Source organism: Nelumbo nucifera, chromosome 2 (genome assembly GCF_055504915.1).
Source record: "Nelumbo nucifera cultivar China Antique chromosome 2, China Antique-T2T, whole genome shotgun sequence".
Taxonomy (NCBI): domain Eukaryota; kingdom Viridiplantae; phylum Streptophyta; class Magnoliopsida; order Proteales; family Nelumbonaceae; genus Nelumbo; species Nelumbo nucifera.
Window position 1 is genome coordinate 53,936,360 of NC_142650.1, and position 25,826 is coordinate 53,962,185.

At 38.0% G+C, this 25,826-nt stretch overlaps 2 protein-coding genes and 2 pseudogenes across 5 annotated transcripts; 2 read left to right on the plus strand and 2 right to left on the minus strand.

Annotated features, from left to right (window-relative positions):
* Positions 1–7,995: 7,995 nt before the first annotated feature.
* On the minus strand, positions 7,996–9,072 carry LOC148802224 (E3 ubiquitin-protein ligase UPL5 pseudogene; annotated as a pseudogene).
* Positions 9,073–9,249: 177 nt separating this feature from the next.
* LOC148802225 (secreted RxLR effector protein 161 pseudogene) lies at positions 9,250–9,861 on the minus strand (annotated as a pseudogene).
* A 5,583-nt stretch (positions 9,862–15,444) lies between these two features.
* On the plus strand, positions 15,445–19,055 carry LOC104601244 (uncharacterized). Of its 4 annotated transcripts, none has more exons than XM_088897392.1 (5): positions 15,445–15,753; positions 16,478–16,556; positions 16,640–16,800; positions 16,883–17,578; positions 18,276–19,055. In XM_088897392.1, exons 1-5 carry the CDS (start codon positions 15,532–15,534, stop codon positions 18,642–18,644), a joined length of 1,527 nt encoding a protein of 508 aa, XP_088753518.1. In that variant the 5' UTR covers positions 15,445–15,531; the 3' UTR covers positions 18,645–19,055. The 4 variants fall into 4 exon arrangements, with proteins under 4 accessions (XP_088753518.1, XP_010262820.1, XP_010262821.1 ...); XM_010264518.3 differs by having other exon boundaries at positions 16,478–16,521; positions 16,626–16,800; XM_010264519.3 differs by having other exon boundaries at positions 16,478–16,517.
* Positions 19,056–20,928: 1,873 nt separating this feature from the next.
* Positions 20,929–25,387, plus strand: LOC104601245 (clathrin light chain 3-like). The gene is made up of 3 exons (XM_010264521.3): positions 20,929–21,781; positions 22,477–22,630; positions 24,839–25,387. Exons 1-3 carry the CDS (start codon positions 21,369–21,371, stop codon positions 25,199–25,201), a joined length of 930 nt encoding a protein of 309 aa, XP_010262823.1. The 5' UTR covers positions 20,929–21,368; the 3' UTR covers positions 25,202–25,387.
* The last annotated feature ends 439 nt before the right edge of the window (positions 25,388–25,826 follow it).

Genomic DNA, 25,826 nt, shown 5'->3' on the forward strand with positions numbered 1-25,826 from the left:
CTAAATTATATATATATATATATATATATATATAATATCTGTGTCTGAACCATTTATAAAAATAAGGATGGTGATAATGTTCCGTCAAAAAACCTGATTTTTTACTTTCTATTTTTACCCTTTATTATATTTTTTATTTTTCCAATTTTATTTAATTAACAGTTAACACTTGTAATTGGATAATCTTTATATCTCATCATTTATAAAAATGAGGATGGTGACAATGTTTTGTCAAAAAGCCTATTTTTCATTTTCCATTTTTACCCTTTATCATGTTTTTATATTTTAAAGCTTAATTTTCACTTTCCATTTTTACCCTTTGTTATGTTTTTTATTTTTCAATTTTATTTAATTAACTGTTAACACTTGTAATTGGATAAACCGAATAAAATAATAATAAGACTACTAAGGAACCTATTCCTCGCCTTATTTGATCTTCTCCCGAAGCACCTACTTAATTAATGAACTTCTTCATTGATTAAATCCAACACGTGTCAAGTATTGGATGGTTTGCCCCAACCACGAATTTGAATTGAAGGGAAGAATAGATTTTTTTCAACCTCTCTCTTTTCATCAGGGAACAATCAAATGATTAAATGAAGTTTTTTTTTTCTCCTTTTTTTTTCAATTTTCTCTCTTAACGTAATAACTTGTATTGGATCAGGAAATGCTCTTAGGTTCATTATGCGCTTGTTTAGAACCGTTGTTGTTGCTCTAGAAAAGGGCACCACATCAACGCCATGTAGGAAAAACAGTGCTCTAGGAAACAACCATATGTTTGGAACCATTTTTCCATAGAAAACGGTGCTCCAAGCCATGCCTTGGAAATCAGGAGGGCATGGCTTGGAGCAACGCTAAATTTGGCATTTCCTGGAGCTGCAGCTTGTTGCTTCCAACAGGGTAGTGATGTGGCAGTGGATAATGGGTAGAAGTGCAGAAAATGTTTCCTAGAGCATTGGTACCAAACAAAAAAAGTTGTTGTTGCTCCAGGAAACGTCCTACCTGGCAACAACGATTCCAAATAAAAAAAAGGCACTGTGTTGCAACTACAACATCGATGCCAAACATTTACTATATTGATTCATTTTAGGTGTTTTTTCTCGATGATCATCGGACCAATTCGATAATCTGACACCCTACCAACGTAATATCGTAGGGGTTGTACTTGGTAGGGTCATAGGGGTTTGGAATGCATTGTTGGCAGGAGATCTGGATTCTTTTATATAAATCGAATGGATGTTCAATTCAAATCTGAATATAAATGAATCATGATTAACCTATATTCTAATGTTAAGCATTAGATATGCAAATAACGGCCCCACCATTGATGAGCAGAACGACAGGAGGCAAAAGGCCAAATGTCATCATTCACACATAAAGCAAAGACATAAATCCTAAAACCCCAATTCTCTCCTTTAAACCCTTCTCCGCATAGTGTATATCTTATCCACTCCCCCTACTTTATAGTAGGAAGGAGGAAGCAGAAATGGCATCTCTCTTATCCTACGCACCTTTTTCCTCGAAATGAAGAAAACAATATAAATTACAAAAGAAATAAAGAAATACGCAAACAAAAAATTACAAAAATGTAGAAAATTATAAAAATTTCTATACCATACTAAAAAATGAGAATGTTGTCTGTACCATTTATAAAAATGAGGATGGTGACAATGTTTCGTGAAAAAGCCTGATTTTCACTTTCCATTTTTACCCTTTTTAGTTTTCTAATTTTATTTAATTAACAGTTAACACTTGTAATTAGATAAAACAAATAAAATAATAATAGTTTTTTTTATTTTTCCAATTTTATTTAGCTAATAGTTCATGCTTTTAACAAATAAAATAATAATAAGACCGCTATGGAACCTACTCCTCTCTCTCCCCTTGGGCCTTATTTGATCTTCTCCCCAATAGGGCTGCAATCGAATCGAATTCTGATTGGATGTAGCAAAATCCGCATCCGATCCGAATATTAAGAAACTACATTCAAATTTGATCCAAAATTCGATTAGATTTAAAGACTCAGATTCGAATTTGAATCCTAACAAACTCATATCGGATTCGGATTTAATCCGACTCTACTTTAAATTCTCTAAAATACCAGTAAAATTAAAAAAATATATATTTATTTTTCAACTTTTATATATAATAATTAATATAAATATAACATACTAAATTTATTGTATATAAATTCATATATAATATAATATTTAAAATATAGTTTTATAAATTTTAATATAATTATATAGAATTTATATATTAAAATTAATAAATATTATAATGTAATCATATTCAAATTTTAATCAAATCATATTGGGTCAAATCCAAATCCGATTTGATTATTAATTGGATGTAGATTGTAACATCCGAATTTGATCCGATTACATAAATATGTAATCTGAATCCAAGATAATCAGATCGGATATCAAATTGGGCCTCGGATTTTCGGGTGTCATTGACAGGCCTACTCCCGTCAGGCCTACCTGATGAGCCTCTTCATTGATTAGAGCCAACATGTATCAAGTATCGGATGGTTTGCCCAAAACCCACAAATTCAAATTGAAGGGAGGAATGGATTTTTTTGACCTCTCTATTTTCATTATCGAACAATCAATTAGATGATTAAATGAAGCCTCTTTTTGTTTTTCCCTATTTTTTCAAGTATTTTTTCCCATTTCCCCTCTATTTTGATTGTCTTCGTTAACATAATAAGTTGTATTGGATTGGAACTGCTTTCAGGTTCATTATATTGATTTGTTTTAGGGTATTTTTTTTCTCAACGATCATCAGGCCAGTCCAATAATCAAACACCCTACCAACGTAATACCGTAGGGGTTTTGTACTTGGTAGGGTCGTAGGGGTTTGGAATGTGTTTTGTTGGCAGGAGATCTGGACTCTTCTACAAAAATCGGATTGATGTTCAATTCAAATCCGAATATAAACAAATCAAGATCAACCTATATCCAAACGCTAGCCGTTAGATATGCAAATAACAACCCCACCATTGACGAGCATAACAACATGAGGCAAAAGGCCAAATATTATCATTCACACATGGAGCGAAGAAATAAATTCTAAAACCCTAGTTCTCTCCTTTAAACCCCTCTCTGTATAGTGTATATCTTATCCATTCCCCCTACTTCACAATAGGAAGAAGGAAATAGAAATGGTGTCTCTTTATCCTATGCACCTTTCTCCTCAAAATAAAGAAAACAATATAAATTACAAAAAAAAAAATAAAGAAATACACAAAAGCATTTACAAAAAATAGAAAATCATAAAAATTTCTATAACATGCTAAAAAATGAGAATGTGAAATACACAAAAAATATAGAAAATCATAAAAATTTCTATACCATGTATATCTTATCTTATATACTAAAAAATGAGAATGTTGCAATTGGTTTGGCCAAAACACCCTGATTTTACTTTTCAACTTTACCCTCAACTTTCTATTTTTTCCATTATATATATTGTCACTACAAAATAATTATGAAAAACATAAAATGAAGAAAACAATATAAATTACAAAAAACAAAGAAATACATTGAAAATTTACAAAAAATGTAGAAAATCATAGAAACTTATATATCAAAAATGAGAATGGTGCAATTGGTTTGGTCAAAACACTCTAATTTTACTTTTCAACTTTACCCTCAATTTTCTATTTTTCCCATTATATATATGTTATTGCAAAATAATTATGAAAAAAGACATAAAATGAAAAAAAATAATATAAATTATAAAAAACAAAAAAATACATAAAAAATTATAAAAAAAAGAAAATCATAAAAATTGAAGAAAATAACATAAATTACAAATCTATACCCAATATATAAAAGCATATTCAAATATCACCATCAATATCAAATACCTCGTGCATCGCACGGGCCATTCCACTAGTTAAAAGAAAGATGGAGAAATGTGGACAAAAATGAAAATTAATCTTGACTGTTTGGGGGCAATGCAACATAGGGCAAGTTATATATGTCGAGTTCTAGAGAAACCCATAGTTCCTTGCTAGAGGAAAGCTCGTATGTCAGACTAGATAGGTTGCTTGGTCGAGTTGTAAGGAAAGAGAGAAAAGATCAGAGTACTCAAGCTACTTTATTCAGTATGGGCACTCCAATGCTTAAATTAGCGAAGTGGAGTTTTTTGAGAGCTAGAAAGCAAAAGAGAGCTAGAGAGCTTGAGTGTTAAATTGCACGTACCTTCTGAGATTGGAGGTGAGGCCCTTATATAGGCAAATTGCCATGAGGCTCACGAAATGCATTCGGGATCTCTAGCCCATCTGATTCGGAGGTGGTTTTCACGCCTGAAGGTGGATTCTTTGTAAGTAGGTAATGTTTATCTAATTCCGCCCGAAGCAGGCAAGGTGATAACAAACTCTTCCAACATGGTGTCATGATTCCAGAGAATTCAAAGGCGATAGTCCACTTAAGGAGGAGGTCGCTTGGCACGTTAGGTAGGTCGTTAACCAGAGTCAGGTCAGATCGATGGAAGCAGGTCACCTCTTACGCTGACCTCAGGTCTTGCCTAGTTGTTCGCGGTTCGACCTATTGGAGTGGTACCGAGATCATCAATGCAGTTGTGAAGTGTCCGAGGCGCTCTTGGGGTTTGCTTATATGGTGCCGAAGTATCACTCCGTTGTTTTGCAATGTCACATGTCATGATATCATTGGAGGACCAAATTACCCCTCATCACAGATTTCAAACTGATGTAAATCCAATATGCTCTAATTTTTTTGATTTCATTTTTGGTAGGGTTTAATATATTATGAGTTTTGTGAATTATGCTCGAGCAGAGATACGTTTGAAGGCTAATAACAACACTATGACAATTATAAGTATATTCTGTAAAAATCTCGAAGAGGTTTCAAAAGACAAACTATTAACCCTGGCAACCCCCAAATATTAAATCTCCTGCTAAATTCCTAGTAGGCCTAAAACTTGGTTTTACATGACAGTTAAGTAGACTACTTAAACGTGACAGTTAAAACATGCTATTACAGCCCTTGGTTAACTTGGTTCATAATATTAGTCTATTACAACCCAAGTTTTTTCGCATGTTGAGCTTGGAATAGGGGTGTCAATTGGACCGGATTGGTCCAATCTAATCCTCCAATATGAGTCCATTACATATAGACGAGGTCTAATCCAATCCTATGAATACTCTAGAGTCTAGAGTCTCTAGACTTTTTTTGGGCCAGTCCAGTTCAATGTCAAGACCGTTCAAGTTCAAAATGGTTTTAATTTACATCCGTTCCAATTCAAGCCTGATATTGACACCTGTATTCTTATCTTTTATCAAAGGATCAGACATTGATTTAATCCAATCCAATTCAATATAAATTCATTATGGATGAACTAGATCTAATCCAATCCAAAAAATACTTTGGACAATTAAGGCTGGATTGGTCCATCCAATTTGGATAAATTGATGTTGATTTGGACGGATCCAACCCAAAACTGGTCCATTGGCATCCCTAACTTTGAATTACCAGCTGACACCTTTATATAGTTTCTTTTATTATTTTTCCATGTTGGACAACACAAAAATAAATGTTAAAAGTGCAATGACCATTAAGTGCCTATTTGGGGGTTGAAGTGCTGGAATTATTCGCAAGGGCATCCTATAAAGCGTGCCCCACAACACATTCCCAACCATTTATTGAAATACCAATCTGAACTTGAAACACAGCAGCTTATGGCTTTCTGTGGGGGCCCCACATGGACAGCAGAAAATGGGTTGCAACAAAGAGATGGGCTTTTAGTCGGTGCAAAACCCATTAAAACACCTTTCGAACAGCCTTTACAACATTACATTGGGAATACCTTTATAATTATATGCTTTATTATATGGGGATATATTCCCAATACAAAGAAGGCTGTAAAGGCTGTTCAAACGGGCCTAGCACTGACTGAATCCGATTTCTACAACAAAGGCTATTTGGAAAATGGGTTGTTGTTATGAGATTAATATGGGAAGTGAGGCTATATTGAATCCCCTTACGTAAGTTGAACTCCTTTCTGAATATGCAGGAACCTTCTATATATTCCACCAGCTTGATCAATCTGGAGGCTATATTGAATCAGAATGTTTCACCCTCTGGAGATGACACTACTTATTCTATTTCTGTTGACGGCTCTTTTGTCTCAAATTTGCAGGCTGGTATTGGCTTCGTAGTATTATCCCCAATAAAAAAAATTGTTGGAGCAATTGGAAAACTTTTGAAGGTTCTTAGTCATGTTAACTGCAGAGCAATGAGCCATGTTAACTGCATTAAATTTTGGTTTGAAAGGAGTTCAAGTCTTCACAGATTCTGCTACTCTAGTCTCCCAAGTATCCAACAAAACTAATTAAAAACAAAAGATGGTTGCAACAAGCACTGCTTGAGGATTGTTAATCAATTTGTCAGTTGTAATGTAACTTATATCGAAAGAGACCGTAATATCATAGCTCATATAATAGCAGGAAAAGCTAGGCAACAAAGTGATATGGATATCTTGAAGCTCCACCAACCTGACTATGGCTATGGGACCACTTCTCCTGGCCCTAGCTCAGCGTGGAGATGTAGTTTAAACTCTTCTTAATGAATTCTCCTTTAGTTTTTCCAAAAAAAAAATGTCAGAGAGCAAGGCTCGATCCAAGAAAACAAGGGTTGATTCAGTCAACTCAACCCTTTGATAGAGGCGACACAATCTCTGAAGAAAGTAGGAAGTTCTGATTTCCAGTTTGGACTATTTCTCTACATACCTGCTCTTTCCTTGTTAGTTATTCTTATAATTCTTTTTAGTAATTTATTGTGATTTGGGCAACACTTCCAATAGATATTGATCAACCAATTCGAATGGGCAGGTTAGAACCCACCCACTTTTCTTAATTTGATATGCGCTCTCTTATTGCTTGAAATTCTTCATGGTGCTAGAGCATGAAATTACCGCTGTTGTAACCAGTATTTGCCTCCCCTATCATTCTATCAAAGGGTTGAATTGATTGAATCAACTCGTGTATCTTGGATCCAACCTTGCTCTCTAACACTTGAATTGACTGTCATTCAATCATTTCAAGGCCCGTCTGCTTCTACCTCTTTAAATAACTTAGCCGGATCTTTTTAAAGCAGCTAAACCAGCTCCAAACCAAACCAAGTTCCATTTGGACTGGCTGACCTAATATTGGGGTAAAATTAATGCCTGTCTGGGAGGATTTTTTTGGATACCGCTTCTAATATTTTAAGCTGGACCCCACATAAAAATGCTAAAAGCTGTATTTGATAAAAATTTGCAAAATCAATTTGGGCTTTTTAAACCCAACTACTTTGAATAGCTTTTAGAACACTGATGCAACCACTGCAATTCAATTAACACAATGTACCCCAAATACAAAAGCCCTCCCAAACAGCCTCTAATTCTCTATACTTCCAAAATTATCAAGCTGGGAGCCCAATACGGTTGGGTAAACAACTAAACATAGCATATTTCATCAGACCGGGTGTCCTTACTTTCCTTGTCATCGGAAGTAGATGTTCTAAATGCACCGTTGACTGTGTTGTGGGGTGCATGTTAGGAACCAATGCCAAATTCCAAAGTTTGAGGGTATTTCATAGTTCAACTTGCTAAAGCAACCCACTCCCATGTTTCAGGGGGGTTTTGGAATTTACCCATTAATTAATTATGGATAAATTTCTTAAATTATCCTTATATTTTAGTTAATTGACTAATTCTATCTTTAAAAACTGATTAAGTGTATTCTTAAGGTTTCTAATAATTGATTAAGTATATCCTTAACCGTTAAACATGAAAAAAAAAAAGGTAAAATGCCCGTTATACTCCTATACAAAATTATATTTAACTCAATCCCTCTCAGACACTCGTCCCATCTGTCGAAAGAGAAGAGAGGAGCACCATCCATCCACGGCTCGACGCTGCCATCGCCATCGCCACCTACGGCGGTCGTTGCAAATACCACCTTGACCTCATGACAGAGAAAAGTTTTTATTCAGCGCCACGATAAAGTTTAGAAATGCTGCTTCCGCAGTGGGACTGTATTGATTTCGGTTAGAACTCAATATTGGGAGTAAGAATGAGCCGAATAGACTCTTCCGCGTATTCCTTGTTTCCTTTGAGGGGCGAAAGGAAGAGCATGACGAGAGCTGATGGGGCACCGGAAGACCTAAATATCTGAAGATGTCCCGAAGTAAGCTCACTGCCATCCCTCGGAGTAATACACAAGAACTCCTTCACGCGGGATTTAACGTTTCGAGAGGAACGGATTGAATCACCTTGACACAGGCGACAAATAGAAGAAACCAAATCGTTGATTACCTGCCAAGTTCGAGGATACTCAGTGCTCCTCATACGCCCGACCAACTGAAGCCCCGCATCGTTCTGGATGGAACACTTGGCCAACGACTGTTCCCACTGGAGCTGCTTCTCTCGGTAGATCAACCTTTGCTCGGTTGTTGGAATCCCAGTCATTTTTCTAATTTGTTCATGGATAGATTCGACAGAGTCCTCCGAATTCGCATGTATGACAATCGTATTTCCCCCCGAAATCATCCTGACGAAAAAATGCAACCTCGAAGAAGAACCTTCCATTTCTCCCACACTCGAACTACTATTGCAAGGCTCCTACTGAGCATGGGAAACCCCATTTCCAGCATCACCGGAATCATCGTTCCCCTTGAGGCTATGATTTAATCTGGCTTTCTTCCACTCCAGACGAATAAACGGCATCGATTTCATCTTTCTTCATCCTCGCCGATACTACTAAATCAAAGAAAACGTCGTCACAGGGCCTCTGTGATGAAATCGGTGAAACACAGCAAAGGAAGATAACTAGAAACACTCACGAAGAATCTCACGAAACAGAGAAGAAAGCACAAACTAAACAGCAACCAAGCTATTTTAATTTGAAAACTGGATGCTACAATCGATGAACTTGTTTGCCTTATAGGCATACATGAGGATCAACTAATTCCTAAAACTTAGGACAAGTAAAACAATTTAGTCCCACTAACATTTGACTCGGCAAATAACTAACAACTTCACTAATCCACTAATCCACTAACACTTAATTCGGTAACTAACTAACAGATACTAATCCACTGACATTAAGTTCGATAATTGACTAACAGCCTGATGCAATCACTAATCCATTGACATTAAATTCGGAACTGACTAACAAGCTGGTGCAATCACTAATCCACTTAACTCGGCAACTAACTGACGTGCTGGTGTTGTATTTTATCACTCCCCCTCAACACCAGCTTTGATTCTTTCTATCATCCCCAATTGTTTGCAGAAACTTTCAAACTTGTTGCCACCTAAGCATTTTGTGAACAAATCTGCAACTTGATTTTCTGTCTTAACATGTTCTAATACAATTTCTTCTGGCAGAATTTTTTCCTTGATAAAGTGATGGTGCACCTCCACATGTTTAGTTCTTGCATGAAAGATTGGATTCTCCGCCAAATGTATTGCCGACTGATTGTCGCAATACAAAGTAACTGCATAATCTGTTGGTTGACGCAAGTCCTTCAACAATTGTATAAGCCAAGTGCACTCTTGAGCTGCCATTGATGTAGCTCGATATTCAGCTTCTGTTGTTGACAGAGATACAGTTAGCTGCCTTTTACTGCACCAAGAAATTGCTCCAGACCCAAGCATAAAGACATACCCAGTAGTTGAGCGTCGGGTATCATGATCACCTGCATAATCCGCGTAACAATAACCAGCTAGTTTGCAATTCTCACTTTTCTTATACAGAACACCATAGCTAGGTGCACTCTTCACATATCTTAAAATTCGCCGAACTGCTTCCAAGTGAGGTTTCTTTGGATTTTGCATGTACCGACTCATCATACCAACTGCATAAGAAACATCAGGTTTGGTTAAAGTTAAATAGATCTACCCACCAACTATCAATACATCGTTACATCTTCCGGATCTCTCCCTTCATGGGCACACATTTTGGCCTTTGGCTCTATTGGAGTCGAAATTGGTTTGCACTAAAGCATTCCAAACTTCTTCAATAAATCTATGGAGTACTTTTGTTGATAGAGAAATAATCCTCCTTGAACACGATCAATCTCTAGACCAAGAAAGTGCTTGAGCTGACCAAGTTCTTTCATCTGAAACCGAACTGATAAATTCTCCTTTGTTTGGAGAACTTCTTCTTCACAATCTCCTGTTATAATTAAATCATCCACATATACTAGCACAATAGCTAGCTTCCAACCACTATCTTTGACAAACAAGCTAGAATCCGCAGGTGCCACCGAATAACCACAGTGAGTCAGAAATTCAGCAATCTTGCCATACCGAGCTCTCGGTGCTTGCTTTAGACCATAAAGCGCCTTCCGTAGCTTACACACATATTCAGGATGATCTTGACTCTGAAAGCCCATCGATTGAACCATGTAGATCTCCCGATCCAACTCCCCATGCAAGAATGCATTCTTCACATCTAACTGCCACAAGTTCCAATCTTTGTTAGCTGCAAGTGCAAGTAGAACTCATACAGTCGTAAGTTTTGCAATTGGACTAAACGTTTCATCATAGTCTAGTCCATATTGTTGAGAGAACCCCTGAGCTACCAGGCGAGCCTTGTGCCTCTCGATTGATCCATCTGTGCAACACTTTACCTTATACACCCATTTGCAAGAGATAGGCTTCACATCTTTAGGTTTTGGCACGAGCTCCCAAGTCTGATTTCATTCTAATGCAGCGATCTCCTCATCCATAGCTTTATTCCACTCCAGATTCTGAAATGCTTCCTCAAATGTCTCTGGTTCGTATGCAGCTGCTTCTTCTATTATAGCGGCGTTGGCATATTTGGAATTTGGCTTTCTGGCTCTTGTAGATTTTCTGAGAGAAGTTGGTGCTTCTGCTTCAATAGGCTCACCTTTTTTGCCTGATCGATCATAAACTCCAGTTTGCCAAGGACTTTGAGCTACGTCTTGCTGGACATTGCCACCATCATCTGCATCTTCAGATTTGCCTAAACTCAACTGGATTTGAGCAGATTGTAGCTCGTCTTTAATAATATCTGAGTCTGGTAGTATCTCCTTTTCTGAGGACCACCATGAAGATGCTTCATCAAACACCACATCCCGAGATGTGTAGCACTTTCCAGTTGTAGGATCACAACACCTCCATCCTTTTCTTTGATTGTCATATCCTACAAAAATGCACTTAATAGCTTTCTTGTCCATCTTGTTACGTAAATGATCAAGTACAAAAACATAGCAAATACAGCCAAAAACTCGAAAATAGCTAACTGTAGGCTTTACATTCCACAACTTTTCAAAAGGTGAAAGAAAGCATAACCTTTGTTGAGGAAGCCTGTTGATTATGAAAGCTGTAGTCTTCATTGCTTCTGCCAAAAATTGTCCTGGAACATTCTTCTTATGAAGCATACTTCGACATATTTCTGCCAAGTGCCTGTTCTTCCTTTCTACTACTTCATTTTCGAATTCAACAAGTGATGGTTGATTTTGCCATCCCTGTACTGCAACAACAAAGCCCCTATATTCAGGCCTCAAACCATTGTTAGACAGTTTTGTATGCCCTTAGCTTCAATCAGAATGATGTACTTTATGAGTTTATTGTAAATGAATAAAAGTGCATATTTGATTCATGTTCCCTTGGTATGTTTCTGTGTAATACCCTTAAACTAGACACTTAATGAGACTCGTGTTAGTTTAGAATGTTCACAGCCAGTGGGTCGGTCTAGGGAGACCTATCCTGATAAGGTTGACACTGTGGTGCCACCAAGTCGGTTGGGGTGGCCTGTCTCAGCTACCAGGGTGAGACCCTAGGCACATATTGTGTAGGATTAATTGAATCTTTGAATTGGACCAGATTTCCAGTATTGCCCTGGACCTTGGAGATTGATGGGCAAAACTGGAAAGTTACACCCGACCCCTAGACTCGATTATGACACTGCACTAGGTGTCGGATTGGGCTGTCTTTGATGTACCAATCAGTGAGATCCTTAGCGGGGGTCAAAACCTGGGTATGTTGGGACAGTCTGAGAATTCATCTGAGTGGGTGATCATAGTGACATGATCAGCCCCTTTGTCGGACAAAGGTAATGATCGGGGATGCGCTCTCACTGATAGAAACCAAGACTGCCGGCAACCGATTTCAACCGTTGAGATTTGTTTTGCAAAGTATATTTTATATGAGATATAAAAGTATATATATTATGGTTTCCAAAATGTTTGCAAGAAGGTTTTAATTCCCGGGATCCATAGAAGTAGAGAGTGCAACACTGTTCCTTGCAGCCGAGGGATAGGTCCTCTCTTGTCGGGCAGTGTATGATCATTATGGGCTGAGAGGTTATGTGTAAGACCATTGAGCGTAATACCTGATGGGCTAATCTTGCATCTGCCCACAGTCCCTGGGTGTTATAAGGTGGCTTGGCCCAGGGACCACTTAGGGTAAGTGTTGGGCCCATAGAGCCCATTTGATGGGTTTCAGGGGGTGCACTGTCCATAACAGTGTATTCGGCCAGGCCTTATAACAAAGGCCGGGCCGAACACATGTGGTTGATGTGTAGATCAATGTTTGGGTCCCACGCCATACAAGGAAGCCCAACTAGGTAGCATTTAGGAAGGTTAAGTGAGCACATAAGCTTAATGGGCCTAAAGCCCATTTCGAACTGGGTTATTTAATTAGTTAATTATGGGGCGAATTATGAGATGGATTAGCAGATAGGATAGGGTCTTGACCCTATCCACTCAGAGAGTTCAGATCTGAATCACATTCAGATCTAGAAACCTCCTAATGAGATTAGGAGAAAGTTAATCTAATCTGCAGATAAGATAAGGGTTTATCCTTATCACCTAAAGAGAGGGATGATCCAAATATGATTTGGATAAGCAGCTCCTAATTGGATTAGGAGCTGATCTTTTTAGGTTAACAAAAGTAGGAGGGGGCGACAACCTTTAGAAGACACATAATCAGATCCTCTTCAGAGCTGAAATCACAGAAGAAAGAATTAAGCAACCCTGCAGAATTCTTTCTTGCCGCCCTGTTTGCCAGTTCGATCTCTAGTTGTGGGAGAAGTCAAGATTTGATCTTGACATCTGTTCTTTGAGAAAGAATTGATAGAAAGATGTGGTCACGTGCCATCCTGTTGTTTCTTGCGAAGGACAGAATTCTTGAAGAATATTGTTGATTCTGCTCCATCCTACACTGCGCCATCTTCAGTGGGAGCAGTCTTTGGATTATTCCTTGGGTGTGAACACCTTCGTTGGGAGATATTATTTCTCCGTATCAGGTACAATCCTCTCCTACTTCTTTTGGTTCGGATTTGATTTAGTTTATGGTTCAAGATTGATCCTTGAAAATATGATTTTCTAAATAGGGAATGCATTTCTCATTTGAAGGGAGAGAAGAATTTTTGAAATTTCCCCCCTTATTCCGCAAGATTTGGACGTACATACGATGGATCTCTCATCCCTTCAACCATGGATAATTATTCTTTTCATCCTGGTTTCCCCGATTGGAGCTTTCACATCCAATTCGGTAATTTCGCGGCATAGTGACTTCACCTTGTGAAAATACTGAGTGATCGGCATGTCGCGTTGTGCTAACGACAAAAGTTCGCTCTCTAAAAGTTGAAGCCTTGTGTCGTTTTCTTTGAGAATAGCACGGCGAGCGTATCCCAAGCTTCTTTGGGAGTTTTGGCATCCCGGATGTGTTCTAGCACATCTTCTTCGATTGTGGTCTTTAAAGTGAGCATTGCCTTGCCCGCTTTTATCTTCCACTTCCGCAATGTACCATTTGCATCCTTTGCCTCCGGTTGCGTAACTTCGTTTCCGTCGACAACCTCCCACATATTTTGGCCTTGCATGTAGGACATCATACATGTAGACCAAGTATTGTAGTTCTGATTGTTGAGCTTTTTTATTCCGCCAATGACTTGAAGATCGTTTATCTTGTCAAGAGAAAAAGCTCACCAAATATGATATCCACGACCAACCTGGCTCTGATACCAAATTGATGAAATCGGTGAAACACAACAAAGGAAGATAAATAGAGACACTCACCAAGAATCTCACTAAAACTTGTTTGCCTCATATAAGCATACATGAGGATCAACTAATTCCTAAAACTTGGGGCAAGTAAAACAATTTAATCCCACTAACATTTGACTCGGCAAATAACTAACAACTTCACCAATCCACTAATCCGCTAACACTTAATTCGGTAACTAACTAACAGATACTAATCCACTGACATTAAGTTCGATAACTGATGCAATCACTAATCCACTGACATTAAATTCGAAACTGACAATCTGATGCAATCACTAATTCACTTAACTCGGCAAGCTACTGACGTGCTGGTGTTGTATTTTATGAATCTGGTCGAAACTTTGATTGATACAACCCATTAGAGTTTCTCTGGAATACATGGTAGTGGGAATTACAAGCTGCCGTAGTTTTAAACCACGGAGAAGGAGATACCCATGCAGTTGTACTCTAAACCCTGCAGTCTCTAAATGTGATGTAGGACAGGACAAGATAATGGAGTCAGAGCACGACAAGATATTGAAAGAATTCGAAAACCCGGGTTTTTATAATTGTAGAACATGATAGAGAAATGTGTTCACGTTTCATTTCGCAACCCGCGTTTCCCCGTCGGCGGGGGATCTCACACCTAACTTGTTGAAGAATACTGACCAAATGACTGTCCCTCCTGATAGTATAGATCTGCATGTTATCAGCTTTTTTCTTCATGTGGGGAGAGTTAAGTCAAATGGGGGGCATTTACGACCTGCTAACGGTAAAACATGGTAAAGGTGTATTTAGTCAATTATTAAAGACAGTAAAAATAAGGTTAATCAATTTTCAATCAATAAAGGTAGAGTTAGTCAATTAACTAAAGACTTGAAATAAATAATCAAACAGACCTTGAAATAGATTCGACTTTTTAACCACATCCCACCATGTATTGAAAACATCTTTTATGAATAATCTATATTATTAATAAAAAAGCGAATAACTCCATTTTTTAAATTTTTCATTAAACAATTTTATCTCTTATATAAACAACATACAACAAACATAAGAAAAGACATTTATATCCTTTACTCTCACTCCCAAAATTACTCATTTATAATAATTAAAAAATTATCGATAATTATTGAAAACTGTCCATTTATAATATTTAAGAAACTCTCACTTGTAAATATTGATAAACTAACTATCCATAATCGTAAATAGTTGTCTTGGAGATACTGTATCTTGCAAATGCAATTACTATATTTACTAGTGAATACAAATACGGGGATGTTATCAGGTCCAACTACAATATCGAGTTCTCGGATCCATCCCAATGTTGACACGTGCTGGCTTTTCAACACATCGGCCAAATCCGTACTTCCTGTCTGGGTCCGTCTTTTTTAAGTCGCACCACAACCACCAGAAAGAAATTCCGGATGCTTCTTCCTCTCCACTCGCTTGCTCGCTCTCACAACTCACATCACAGTCTCACTAAAGAAGCAGAAGCCGACCCATGGAAGCCCTAACGAGCTCGGCGTGGAAGATCTTTTCGGAGAAGCGTCTCGGTAGAGCTTCTTTCTGTTCCAGAACTTGGTTTGATAGACCAGAACTTGGTCGCTTCTTGCGACCTCAGGAAGTTAGTAATGTCGTTTTTCCGCTTTCAATTGCTCTTCAACAACACAAGCCGATACCGATTCAGTCTCTTTCGACAGCTTCGTTTGCATCCGAAGCGCAGGTACTTTTTTCTTCTCGTTTCCATCCCTTTTTCCTATTCTGGTTCTTTACATTTGGCCCTTTCTTGAAATCTTTCTTTTAGAACTCGTCTGATTCTCTTAAACTTCGAGCTTCTTGTCTTCTCCGGTTTTTTGGTCTCGTATTTATTCGGTGTTGTTCTGATTTCATTCTTTTTGTTCCTGACTACAGTTAGTAGTTCTTCAGATCCTTCTCTTTTGTTCTTTCTCTCCTTGAATCGGTTAATCTCATGGTTGTCTAATTTATTTTCTGAAGTGTCATTTCTGAGTTTCTGACTCCATATCCTTTCCTTGATGCCGATCTTTTTGGTTCTTTGAGAAAAAGTTTCTTTTTTTCTTTCTTCTTTTTCTTAACTCTGTTGTCAGGCCCTTTATTCGTTTCTGCGTTTTGCTTTTATTTGTATAATGCCTTTACCTATTTAAGCCTCATTACTTTTTATGGATATCTTAGTTATAAATGTGACTATGTGAGTGTTAAGAATATATCTAATAAGTTTTTAACTCGAGCTAAGATGATAGCAAAAAATTATGAACTGTGATGTCATCCGCAACTGTGGATGCTTTATACAGCTTTAGGCGGTGCAGATTTGTCCCACTAAAATAGTGATTTGTTCTTTTGAGTTTCGACATCAATTGTTGTCAGAGCTTAATCACAGTCAAGTGAATTTGATTTTAATATGATTTTGTACAAATACCTCTTCTGTGCAGGCAGACTGGGAGACTGCAGAATACCAGGGCCAAGCAACATGCGGGTTTCTTTCCTTTTGTTTATTTATTTTCCTATCAAGTAGTGTTGCCTTGATGGTTCATATTAAATATTATTCCTGCTTGCTCTGCTTCTCTCAAACTATCACAGTTTTTACTTCTCAGATCTCCCAAGGACTGTTCATGTGAGATTTCAATTGCAGAAGGAATGCTTGTTTGGTGAGCGATTTCTCCTGGTTGGGGATGATCCCATCTTTGGTTTGTGGGACCCTTCAAATGCAATACCATTGGAATGGTCAGATGGGCATATTTGGACAGTTGATCTGGTAAGAAGGAAATCGTGGGGATTAGAATGCGATATTATTTGATTGCTGAATTCTGATATATTTGTTCTTTTATGTTGAAAAGGACATACCTATTGGGAAGGCTATCCAATACAAATTCATACTCAAAGCAATTACAGGGGTGGTTGTGTGGCAACCTGGCCCAGATCGGGTTCTGCAAACTTGGAATACCACTAACAAGATCATTGTTTTGGAAGACTGGGAAGATTCTGAGCTTCAGAAAATAACAGAGGAAGCAATGGCTGATCCAAAAGAAGGATCATTGGTTAATCCTAATACAGAGGACATGACTGATCTGAATCGGGAAGTGATGGCTAATGTCAACCAGAAAATGGTTGTTGCAAAAAACATTAGTCATCCAAGTGAAGGACCCATGAGCATTGCAAACAAAGGACTAATTGTTGCAGAGAACATAAATTATCCTAAAGAGGGCCCCACAGATCATGGGAACAGGGAAGTGGCCATAGCAGAAAGCATCATTCAGTCAAAAGAGGAAGCAAAGCTTAATACAAATAACAAATGGACTGTATCAGAAAGCATACTTAGAAGTCATGGAAGAACTATAAATGGCAAGTCCCCTATAATCATGAATAACATCGAGAATTTGATTGCTCATGAAGAAGGTCATGTTTTGGTACCTGGCTTGACCCCATTACCACAGATGGCAACTAAGGGTTTGCTTAAAAAAGAGATTGAAGAAATCAATAATGCTAGTACCTCAGTTGCAGCTGATGAAACAAAAGATTACATAGCACCCGAGGTAACTGTTTGGTATGATGCGCTTTGTTCCTATTTGATTTCTGTTGAGATGACTGGTTTAGAATTGATTGACTGGGGGGGTGGGGGCGCTTATAACCAGTAGTCTCTTTGGTTTTTCCAAGATATGGGATGGGTTTTAGCCTTTTAGGTGAAGAAAAGGCAGCATTGTAACCCTTCCACAGTTAACAACTGGTGTATTGATAGATGGGAGTATTATGATTTTCATATCCTTCTCCCTTCCACTTCACAGATAAAATTCTCCAATATATGGTCATGGACATGCATTATAACGCCCATAATCTCTTTTCTTTCACTTGATAGATGATAAATTCATTAATGTTTCTACCTTCCTTTTCCACTTGATAGATGATACATTTATTAATATTTCTACCTTCCTTTTCTTTCTTTTCTTGAATATAATTTTACGTTACCTCTTTCAAAATAATTATTTCTACCTTCCTACAGCAACTAAATTACAAGTTGAGGTAAAAAAGAAAGTCAATATATCTTGTTATTTGTAACTGCAATTACTTAATAGTCATGTTTCCCAATAAAAATGACAGATTTATTTTGAGAACTTGATATGCATTCCAATTGTAAGCTTTAATAGATAATCCAGCTTAATGGCCAGCATTTCACTGGCAGCACATGCATACATACATTGAATCCTTTCTTTTTCTTGTTTTTCATAACCACAGGAAGACCAGTTACATGAGAAGCAAGAACCTGGTAGAGAGCCACTTCAGGAAGAAGCAACAGAGTTTGTGTTTGACAATGTGACCAAGGGAGAAGTGCATGCCACTATTCTTCAACAAGAACCCTGTTTAGCCAATGAACATGGGCAGTCCAATCTTCTGGTAAAAGGCACTGAAGAAGAACTCAATTTAACCTTGGTGCAAGAGCAGTCCAGTTCTCAAGCAGATAAGCGTGAAGAAGAAATCCATTTAACCAATGAACAAGCACACAAGAATTCTCAGTCAGATAATGTTGAAGTATTGCAGAATGACATCAAATGGGGTCATGAAACTCTGCGCAAGCTTCTATTGAATTTGGGGTTTCTCTTCTAGAATATAAGCTTTAGTGCGCAACAGGGAAAGAACTACAGCATTTTACTTCACCCACATCTATTTACCATCCGGGTCTTGTGGATTCAGAAGAGAGCAGCACAGCCAGAGATTCCAGTTGTTGGTATATGTACATAATATCTTTGTTATATTTGCGGTATCTAGTTGCATGCCATTCTTTTGAGATACAAAAGCGAGTAGCATCTTTTAAGTGCTTGGCTGTCTTCGTTGTCAATGTTTGCATACATGGATATTGTTACACAAAGTTTTATCATGAGGTATGAGCTTCTCTGTTGATATATTTGAAATACTATTTGTTTGTAGAAGATAATACTGCTTGATTTTCTCTTGGAAATGTACCGTGTATGTGATGGATATCTAGATTCATTAGCTATACAGGCGATTTTTCTGCAATGTCATATCTAATGTTTCATAAATGTCATCCCTCTGCTTTTTCTGTTTATTTTTTTCTTCTCATTCTAATATTCTGATAATTTGGATCCGTGAAAAGGTTTTTATTCCCTAACATGTCCCCTTGTGCGAAGGTTCATTGGGCTTGAAGCATGAGAAAAGCACAGGCCCATCCATACCTTGGCGGAAATTTAATTAATTACAAGGGAAGCAATGAGGATCAAACACTAGACCACTTGGTCAAAGAGACTCTTAGACCATGTAAAATCCAACAATTTCCTCTCAAAATTGTGTTGGATTTTACAGTTGTAGTTCTTCGATCCAGTAGGTCTAAATTGAATTAATCAGGTTTGTTTTTTGAGACTACTGGTTCTTTATTGGATGAAAAGAGTAATAAATGTTGGGCCTTGGGGTGCACTAAGTAATCCCAGCTTATACTATAGCATAGTATTGTGGAAAGAAATTGGATTTACGCCTCACAGTACATCATATCCCTCGTTGGGAACATCTTCCCATGAATGACGACATCAAGTATGGGAGATGATCTCAATGCATGGCTGAAAGCACTGTGAAGTCGGTACTCTGTGAGGAGCAAATCCGGATTCTTGTGAAAAATAGTTGTTCAATTTCCACATGGATTGTGTCGTTTGTTCTGATATTTTTTAATTAATCGCAATAAATTATTCTTAGCAAAACTATAATTCCATAAATTCCTAAATAACTACTGATAAAAAAAAATCCTAAATAGGATCCCTGGTTTCTAAAAGAAGAGCTTTTGATGCTTAGAGACAGGCATAGAGATTAAGGCTGCATTTGGCATTCTTTATTTTAAATACGTATCTTCTTTTTGTAGTTAAAAACTCAGTATTCATACAAGCATTTTAACATCAAAAGGAGACAGTCCTTAAAAATTAAAACAAGGAATGCCAAATGCAATCTAAGATCATTTCATCAGTAAGACTTTATTAGATACCAACAATACCTGTAAACTCAAGACTCCTTTTAGCCCAATGGCCAGGTTCCGGACAATGACTGCTGAATACATTGGCAGAAGTGTACCTGTAAATTCAACAATAACTGCAGAAGGCTCATCTCAAAACCCAGTGGCCATGTTGCGGACATAATACATTTGCAGAAGTATACCGGTTAACATGCTCATCTCAAAAGTTTGGGGCTACCGGTTAACATGCTCGCTTGTAAATGCAGATATACTATGCACGAACATATGGTTACAAATACTACCCCCCGAAAAACAAAAGCAGCTGAAGGGGGTAAAGTCCAATAACCCAATAACTGAACTTGTTCAAAACATGTTGAAAACCGGCTGACTGATGAAGATCGGTGAATTGATCCTGATTTTATAAAATTGTTCAGATCCATACATAAGTGAAATTTTGAAATATTGTTTAATAAAATTTAAATTCAATACCTCTTGTTTTCATAAATTATCATTAATTCATCTCTTTAATTAATGATTATTTATTGTATATATTATATATGTATATTTAAAAAATTTAAATTAAAAGACTTGAACCCTAATCATTTGTTTTAAAGATTAAGAAATTTATCATTCATCCATCATATTTAAATACATTAAAAATTATAAAATATATTATCATGATTCGACTCCAATCGAATTTCTAACTTGTAAATCTCTCCTTTTTCCAGTTTTATGCCTGATTCGATTGTCTGAACATCGGTAAATTCTCATGCCTCAACTGAACGATTTTGTTACTGGCATATAGTAATCAACCCAAGTAAACGAGGCGCAGTCTAATGAATTTCACATCTGTTGCATTTCCTCGTGATCCCCAGTGAAACACGAGCACGTTAGCGATGGAAATGAATTTATGAATTGTTTTTTCCATCCATCGCTGAAGTGTCCGTGTTGAAATCGGCTTCCGTCAGGGCAAGCCTGTGCCTATACCGTTTCCAACCACCTTTTATGAAGATCGGAGCAAAGTACATTCTATCTTGCATTGGGAATATTTTCCCATAAAAGTACGAAAATATTCCCATAAAAGGTTATAAAGGCTGTTCGCGGGCCTTGCTGACTGAAGCCAATCTCCTCCAGAGATTCTCGATACAAAGTTGTTCGAACGGACTTTGCCCTGACCGAAGCTGAACTCGGCCGTGTTTCACATTCGCAATAAAAAATGACAAATTTGAAGTTTTGAACTTTGGAGACGGTTTACGGGAGCGAAGCGAATGAAGCGTGTGACGTAAGTGAAACAAAAGGCACCTTATTGGTGCGCCTACCGCCCAGAGTAACGAACGAACGGTGGTCGACTCGCGTCAGAATCTCGGAAAACAAACATGTCCACCTTTTCCGACTCGTTCAGTCATGACGGCGAGGATTCACGACCGGTCTCTTCCACTCGCCCATTCGATGACGATGGTTACATCGGCTATGACCCGCGTCTCCCTTCTCAGCGTTTCGACGCCTTTGCCAATTTTGCTGACAACGAGTCCGTCAAGGAATCGGTCGGTGATTCGTCGCCCATCTTCAACACCACTTCGTACGGCGCTGGCGACGATGGATTTACTTCACAGCCGATTCCTGAAACTCCATCTCCCATCTACGGTACCGGTGGTGGATTTTCGGCTTTCTCGCCGGAGTCTAACGTTAAGGCTTTTGATGAGGGTTTTGCTCCGACGGACGGGCCGATCCTGCCACCTCCTGCAGAGATGCAGCCGGAGGAGGGTTTTGCTCTCAGAGAGTGGAGAAGGTTTGGTTGTGATCTTTACGTTTTGCCCCTGAATTTATCTTAATTTAATTCGCAATTTGGTTATTGCGGCTAGATTTCCATTAAGTTTCTTCTACTTCCTAGTTCCCAGTTTCCCTAGATTTGCCTTTTGATAGATCGTTGTTTGAATCTTTATTAGCTTATTGGCAGTCGGTTATAGTTATATTGCAAATGATAGATGTAGGTAGTGGTTTTAGATCACTCTCTCGGTCTCTCATGTAACTTGGCTTGAATTTCCAAGGAAACGACACCGTTCTATTGATGCAGCCATTTCACTTGGTATATATCATTACGTGGATCTTTTGATCCTGTTGTATGTGTTTAACTTTAGTTTGCAGTAAGGTGAATGGACAGAGACTGCTATATATAGATAGAAGATTTGGTGGTAGATCTGTATGCGTCTTGCTTAATTGTATGGCTTTAGTAGTTCCCAATCTTCCCCAGTTTTAACCTCAATCAGTTTGAAAATGACAAAACAATAGTTGATGACTTGATGTATTAGGTTTATCAATTTCACTATTGGTTCTCCGTTACTCTTTAAATTAGTAAAATAGTTGTACTTCTGCGATGGAAGAAAGAATATATCTGTTAACACTAACTGTTTCTACTTCCTATTGATGCCTAATTCTTTTATAATTTTAGTAACTCATGCTGTACATCCCTTTTATAATGTACAGGCAAAATGCTATTCGATTGGAGGAGAAGGAGAAAAGGGAGAAAGAATTCCTGAACCAAATAATTGATGAAGCAGATGAATACAAAATTGAATTCTACAGGAGGAGAAAGATCAATGTTGAAACAAAAAAACCTACTAACAGAGAAAAGGAGAAGGTGAGACTTGGGAATGGATTATGTTTACTTGATGCATGCTTAGTAGCCTTTTGATGAACTGCCCCAACTTATCTCTGTAGTGACCTGATTAGATGTTGTAGATACGTATAATTTGTTTGTGAGATCCGTTTTTAGTTGGGGAACAATTATCTCTAGGTGACTCCTCTAAGAAATAAATATATATTGATTACGCGAGTAGAGGCTATTAATGTAATGTAATTTCATAACTAGTTGGTGCGTCCAACTAATCAAAGTAAATTCTGTTTATACGCCATATTTGGATTCTGCCGATTGAATACAATCAAGTGTAATCGAATTCTGATGTAATGAAAAAAAAAAAACAACAAAAAGAATAAGCTTACACCAATAAATCTTAGTGGGTATAACACATAAATGCGGTAAGTTTACTTTAACCAAGTCAACATTTTTAAGAACTGACCAAACAAAAAAACCATTTTGATTGTTAGAGTGTTGGTTCTTTATTTTGGTTGGCCTACCATTTGGTGTGGTGAGTCTGAAAATATTTGGTAACATCTCTTATGGTGAGTTGGCTACAATGTAGTAATATCAATGTTTAGTACATAAGGATACTTTTAGAATTTATATAGCATGGAAGCTTTTTTTTTTGTCATTTCCTGAGAAGGGTTTTCTTGCCATTACACATTTCTGTTTGTGTTAACAGAGACTTTCTTATAGGGGATATTTAAACCTATTTTCTGAAAAGAAGGGGAGGTTTCAGCCCATTTTAGTAAGTATATGGCAATGTTTAAGTAACTCCCCCCCACCAAGGGAAAAATGATACTCTTGAACTAGGTGGTTCCAGTTGCTCTTTCTATGGGGTGGGGGGAGGGTTATCGGTTGATCGTAGGGAAGGGAGGATGATGGGAAGGAAGACAAACCGACTCTGTTACCTGGATTCATAGAATAAGTCATGAGGTCCTTTTCAGAAATGATATTTTCATAATTTTAGGCTTGGGATTAAGGTTCAAAATTTTGTTACGTATTGGGCCATATCAGCTGATATGTATTGTATCGGTGGTCACAGATATGCTAAATAGGAATGCTTTGGGGGTTTGACCTATTTCATGGGGTAGACAGGCCTAAGACCTACCCCCAACCTATTTTTGAAAAAAAAAAAGCGGGTGCAAGGTTCAAAGTGCCGATACACCCCTTGCACCGTATCGGGGTGTATGATACTTTGAACCTTGCTTGGGATTGGAATCATGTCAGTAGCATTTATCAACTCCATGTTTGGATGCTTGGATTTTGCAACACAGAGTTTAAAAAATCTGAATCTGAGAAAATTTATCAAGGATTTAGTTTTGCTTGCTTCAGCAAAAAGGATAAATATCACTTCTGGAATCACAAATTCCGTGTAGAGGTTGCCCCTTTGGTTGTATGTCCAGTCTATTTTCAATAACAAAGTCTGTAGTATAGCACAGATTTGAAGTGGTAGAGATTGACGTCCTCTGGAGTCCATCTTTTAGGAGAACCTTGAACATTCTGGAAATTTAAGAACAGTGAATCTTCTGGGAATTTTTAGAGAGGTAGGGGTGCAACTTGGGTTTTGGGTTGGGCTGGGTTGGCAATTTGTCAAACTTTGAATGGGCCTAAACCTTTATCCCGAGCCTGATGTAGTTGAAATTCTTCAAGTTGGGCAATTACAGCCCTACAGAGAGGCACTCGCTAGAGTGAGATGTTCAGCTTGCCTGCCTAATGGGGGGGAGGGGGGACCTTTCTGATGGAGAAAGGCTGTTGAAAGTTGAAAGTTGAAAGTTGAGACAAAGGCAATTACAGGACCTCTTGACTCACTGTTCCAACCAAACAGAATATAGGATGACACTACAAGGCTGTTGAAAGTTGAGACAAAGGAACAAGAATATTCCGTCAAGAAGGGGTTCTATGGTGTTGTCCTCTTCCTCTACTCGTCCTTTGGTATTCCTTTCTACCATTTTGTCATGATAGTTATGATCATTTATACAATTCCAATCGAGATGCATGTAGACATTTGAGAGCGTGATATTTGTTTAAGGATAAAGGTGGAAATGACAAAATGTGTATGGATTCTTTCCTTTATTCTTTGAAACTGAAAATGTTTAATCCATCTGACACCCAAGCCAAGCCATGGAGTAATAGATTAGTTGTACTTTTTTATTTTTGATAAGCAAACAATACATCTGTTGTACTTAATATATTGTTCTGTGCTAGCTATTTCTGGCCAATCGGGCGAAGTTCCATGGCGAAGCAGACAAGGACTACTGGAAGGCAATTGCAGGGCTCATTCCACGTGAAGTTCCAGCTATAGAAAAGAAGGGGAGGAAGGAACAGGAGAAGAAGCCTTCAATTATTGTAATCCAAGGCCCAAAGCCCGGCAAGCCAACTGATCTGGCAAGGATGCGTCAGATACTTGTTAAGCTCAAGCATAACACACCCCCTCACATGAAGACTTCCCCACCTCCAGCGCCAGCACCCGCCAAAGATGCCAAGACTGGCAATTCCAATACTGGTACTGCTCCTCCCCCTAAGGCTGCTGCTGTGACCACTGCCCCTCAAGCTGTGGCTGTTGCTTGAGACTGCATCTTGGGGGCCCTTCCTTCATAGTTTATACTCTGAGTTCGTATAAAATAATGCTCATTGAGTGAGTTTGTGTATTTGGTTTCTGGCCATTTTCCTGAGCATGCAAGGTTAGACGTCTAGTGTTTTCTGGATTTTTTTATTTTTCTGGTGTAGAGAAGTAGATGCATTATTATTATTTTAGTTGTATTGGTTTTGGGTGGTGTGAATGTTGCGTTGTGCCCCATATTTGCTCGTAACTGTGACCTGATGCGAAGTGTGATTTGTTAACTTATTGGGCTCTACCAAGACTAGTTGTCTAGGAATAGGAGGTTCCATCTCGTCATTGAACATTTTGCGGTCTAATAGAATTAACCAGACATGTCAAGTCAAAATTGAAGAGAGGGAAATTCGTAATTGTCCCATCTAGGAGAAGTGGAGAACTATAAAATTTCAATATGATCAACTTGTTGATTCAGCTGGCCAAACTAACGAATTTGAGCTGTAAGGTTGTGAGGGGCATGGGACCATGTAGTATGTAGTAATGGTATATGTCCTATAGGATATTCGTGCAAAATTATGGGCATATCATATGAGCTTTTTTTTTTTTTTACTAACTGATTTTTCACTCAACTGTTGCAAC

Bases quoted from the DNA above. Each gene is read 5' to 3' on its own strand.
- LOC104601244 (XM_088897392.1), top strand. From the start codon at position 15,532: ATGGAAGCCCTAACGAGCTCGGCGTGGAAGATCTTTTCGGAGAAGCGT. The intron at 15,754-16,477 runs GTACTTTTTTCT...TCTTCTGTGCAG, and splicing joins CGTTTGCATCCGAAGCGCAG to GCAGACTGGGAGACTGCAGA. The intron at 16,801-16,882 runs GTAAGAAGGAAA...TATGTTGAAAAG, and splicing joins ATATTTGGACAGTTGATCTG to GACATACCTATTGGGAAGGC.
- LOC104601245 (XM_010264521.3), top strand. From the start codon at position 21,369: ATGTCCACCTTTTCCGACTCGTTCAGTCATGACGGCGAGGATTCACGA. The intron at 21,782-22,476 runs GTTTGGTTGTGA...TATAATGTACAG, and splicing joins GCTCTCAGAGAGTGGAGAAG to GCAAAATGCTATTCGATTGG. The intron at 22,631-24,838 runs GTGAGACTTGGG...GTTCTGTGCTAG, and splicing joins CTAACAGAGAAAAGGAGAAG to CTATTTCTGGCCAATCGGGC.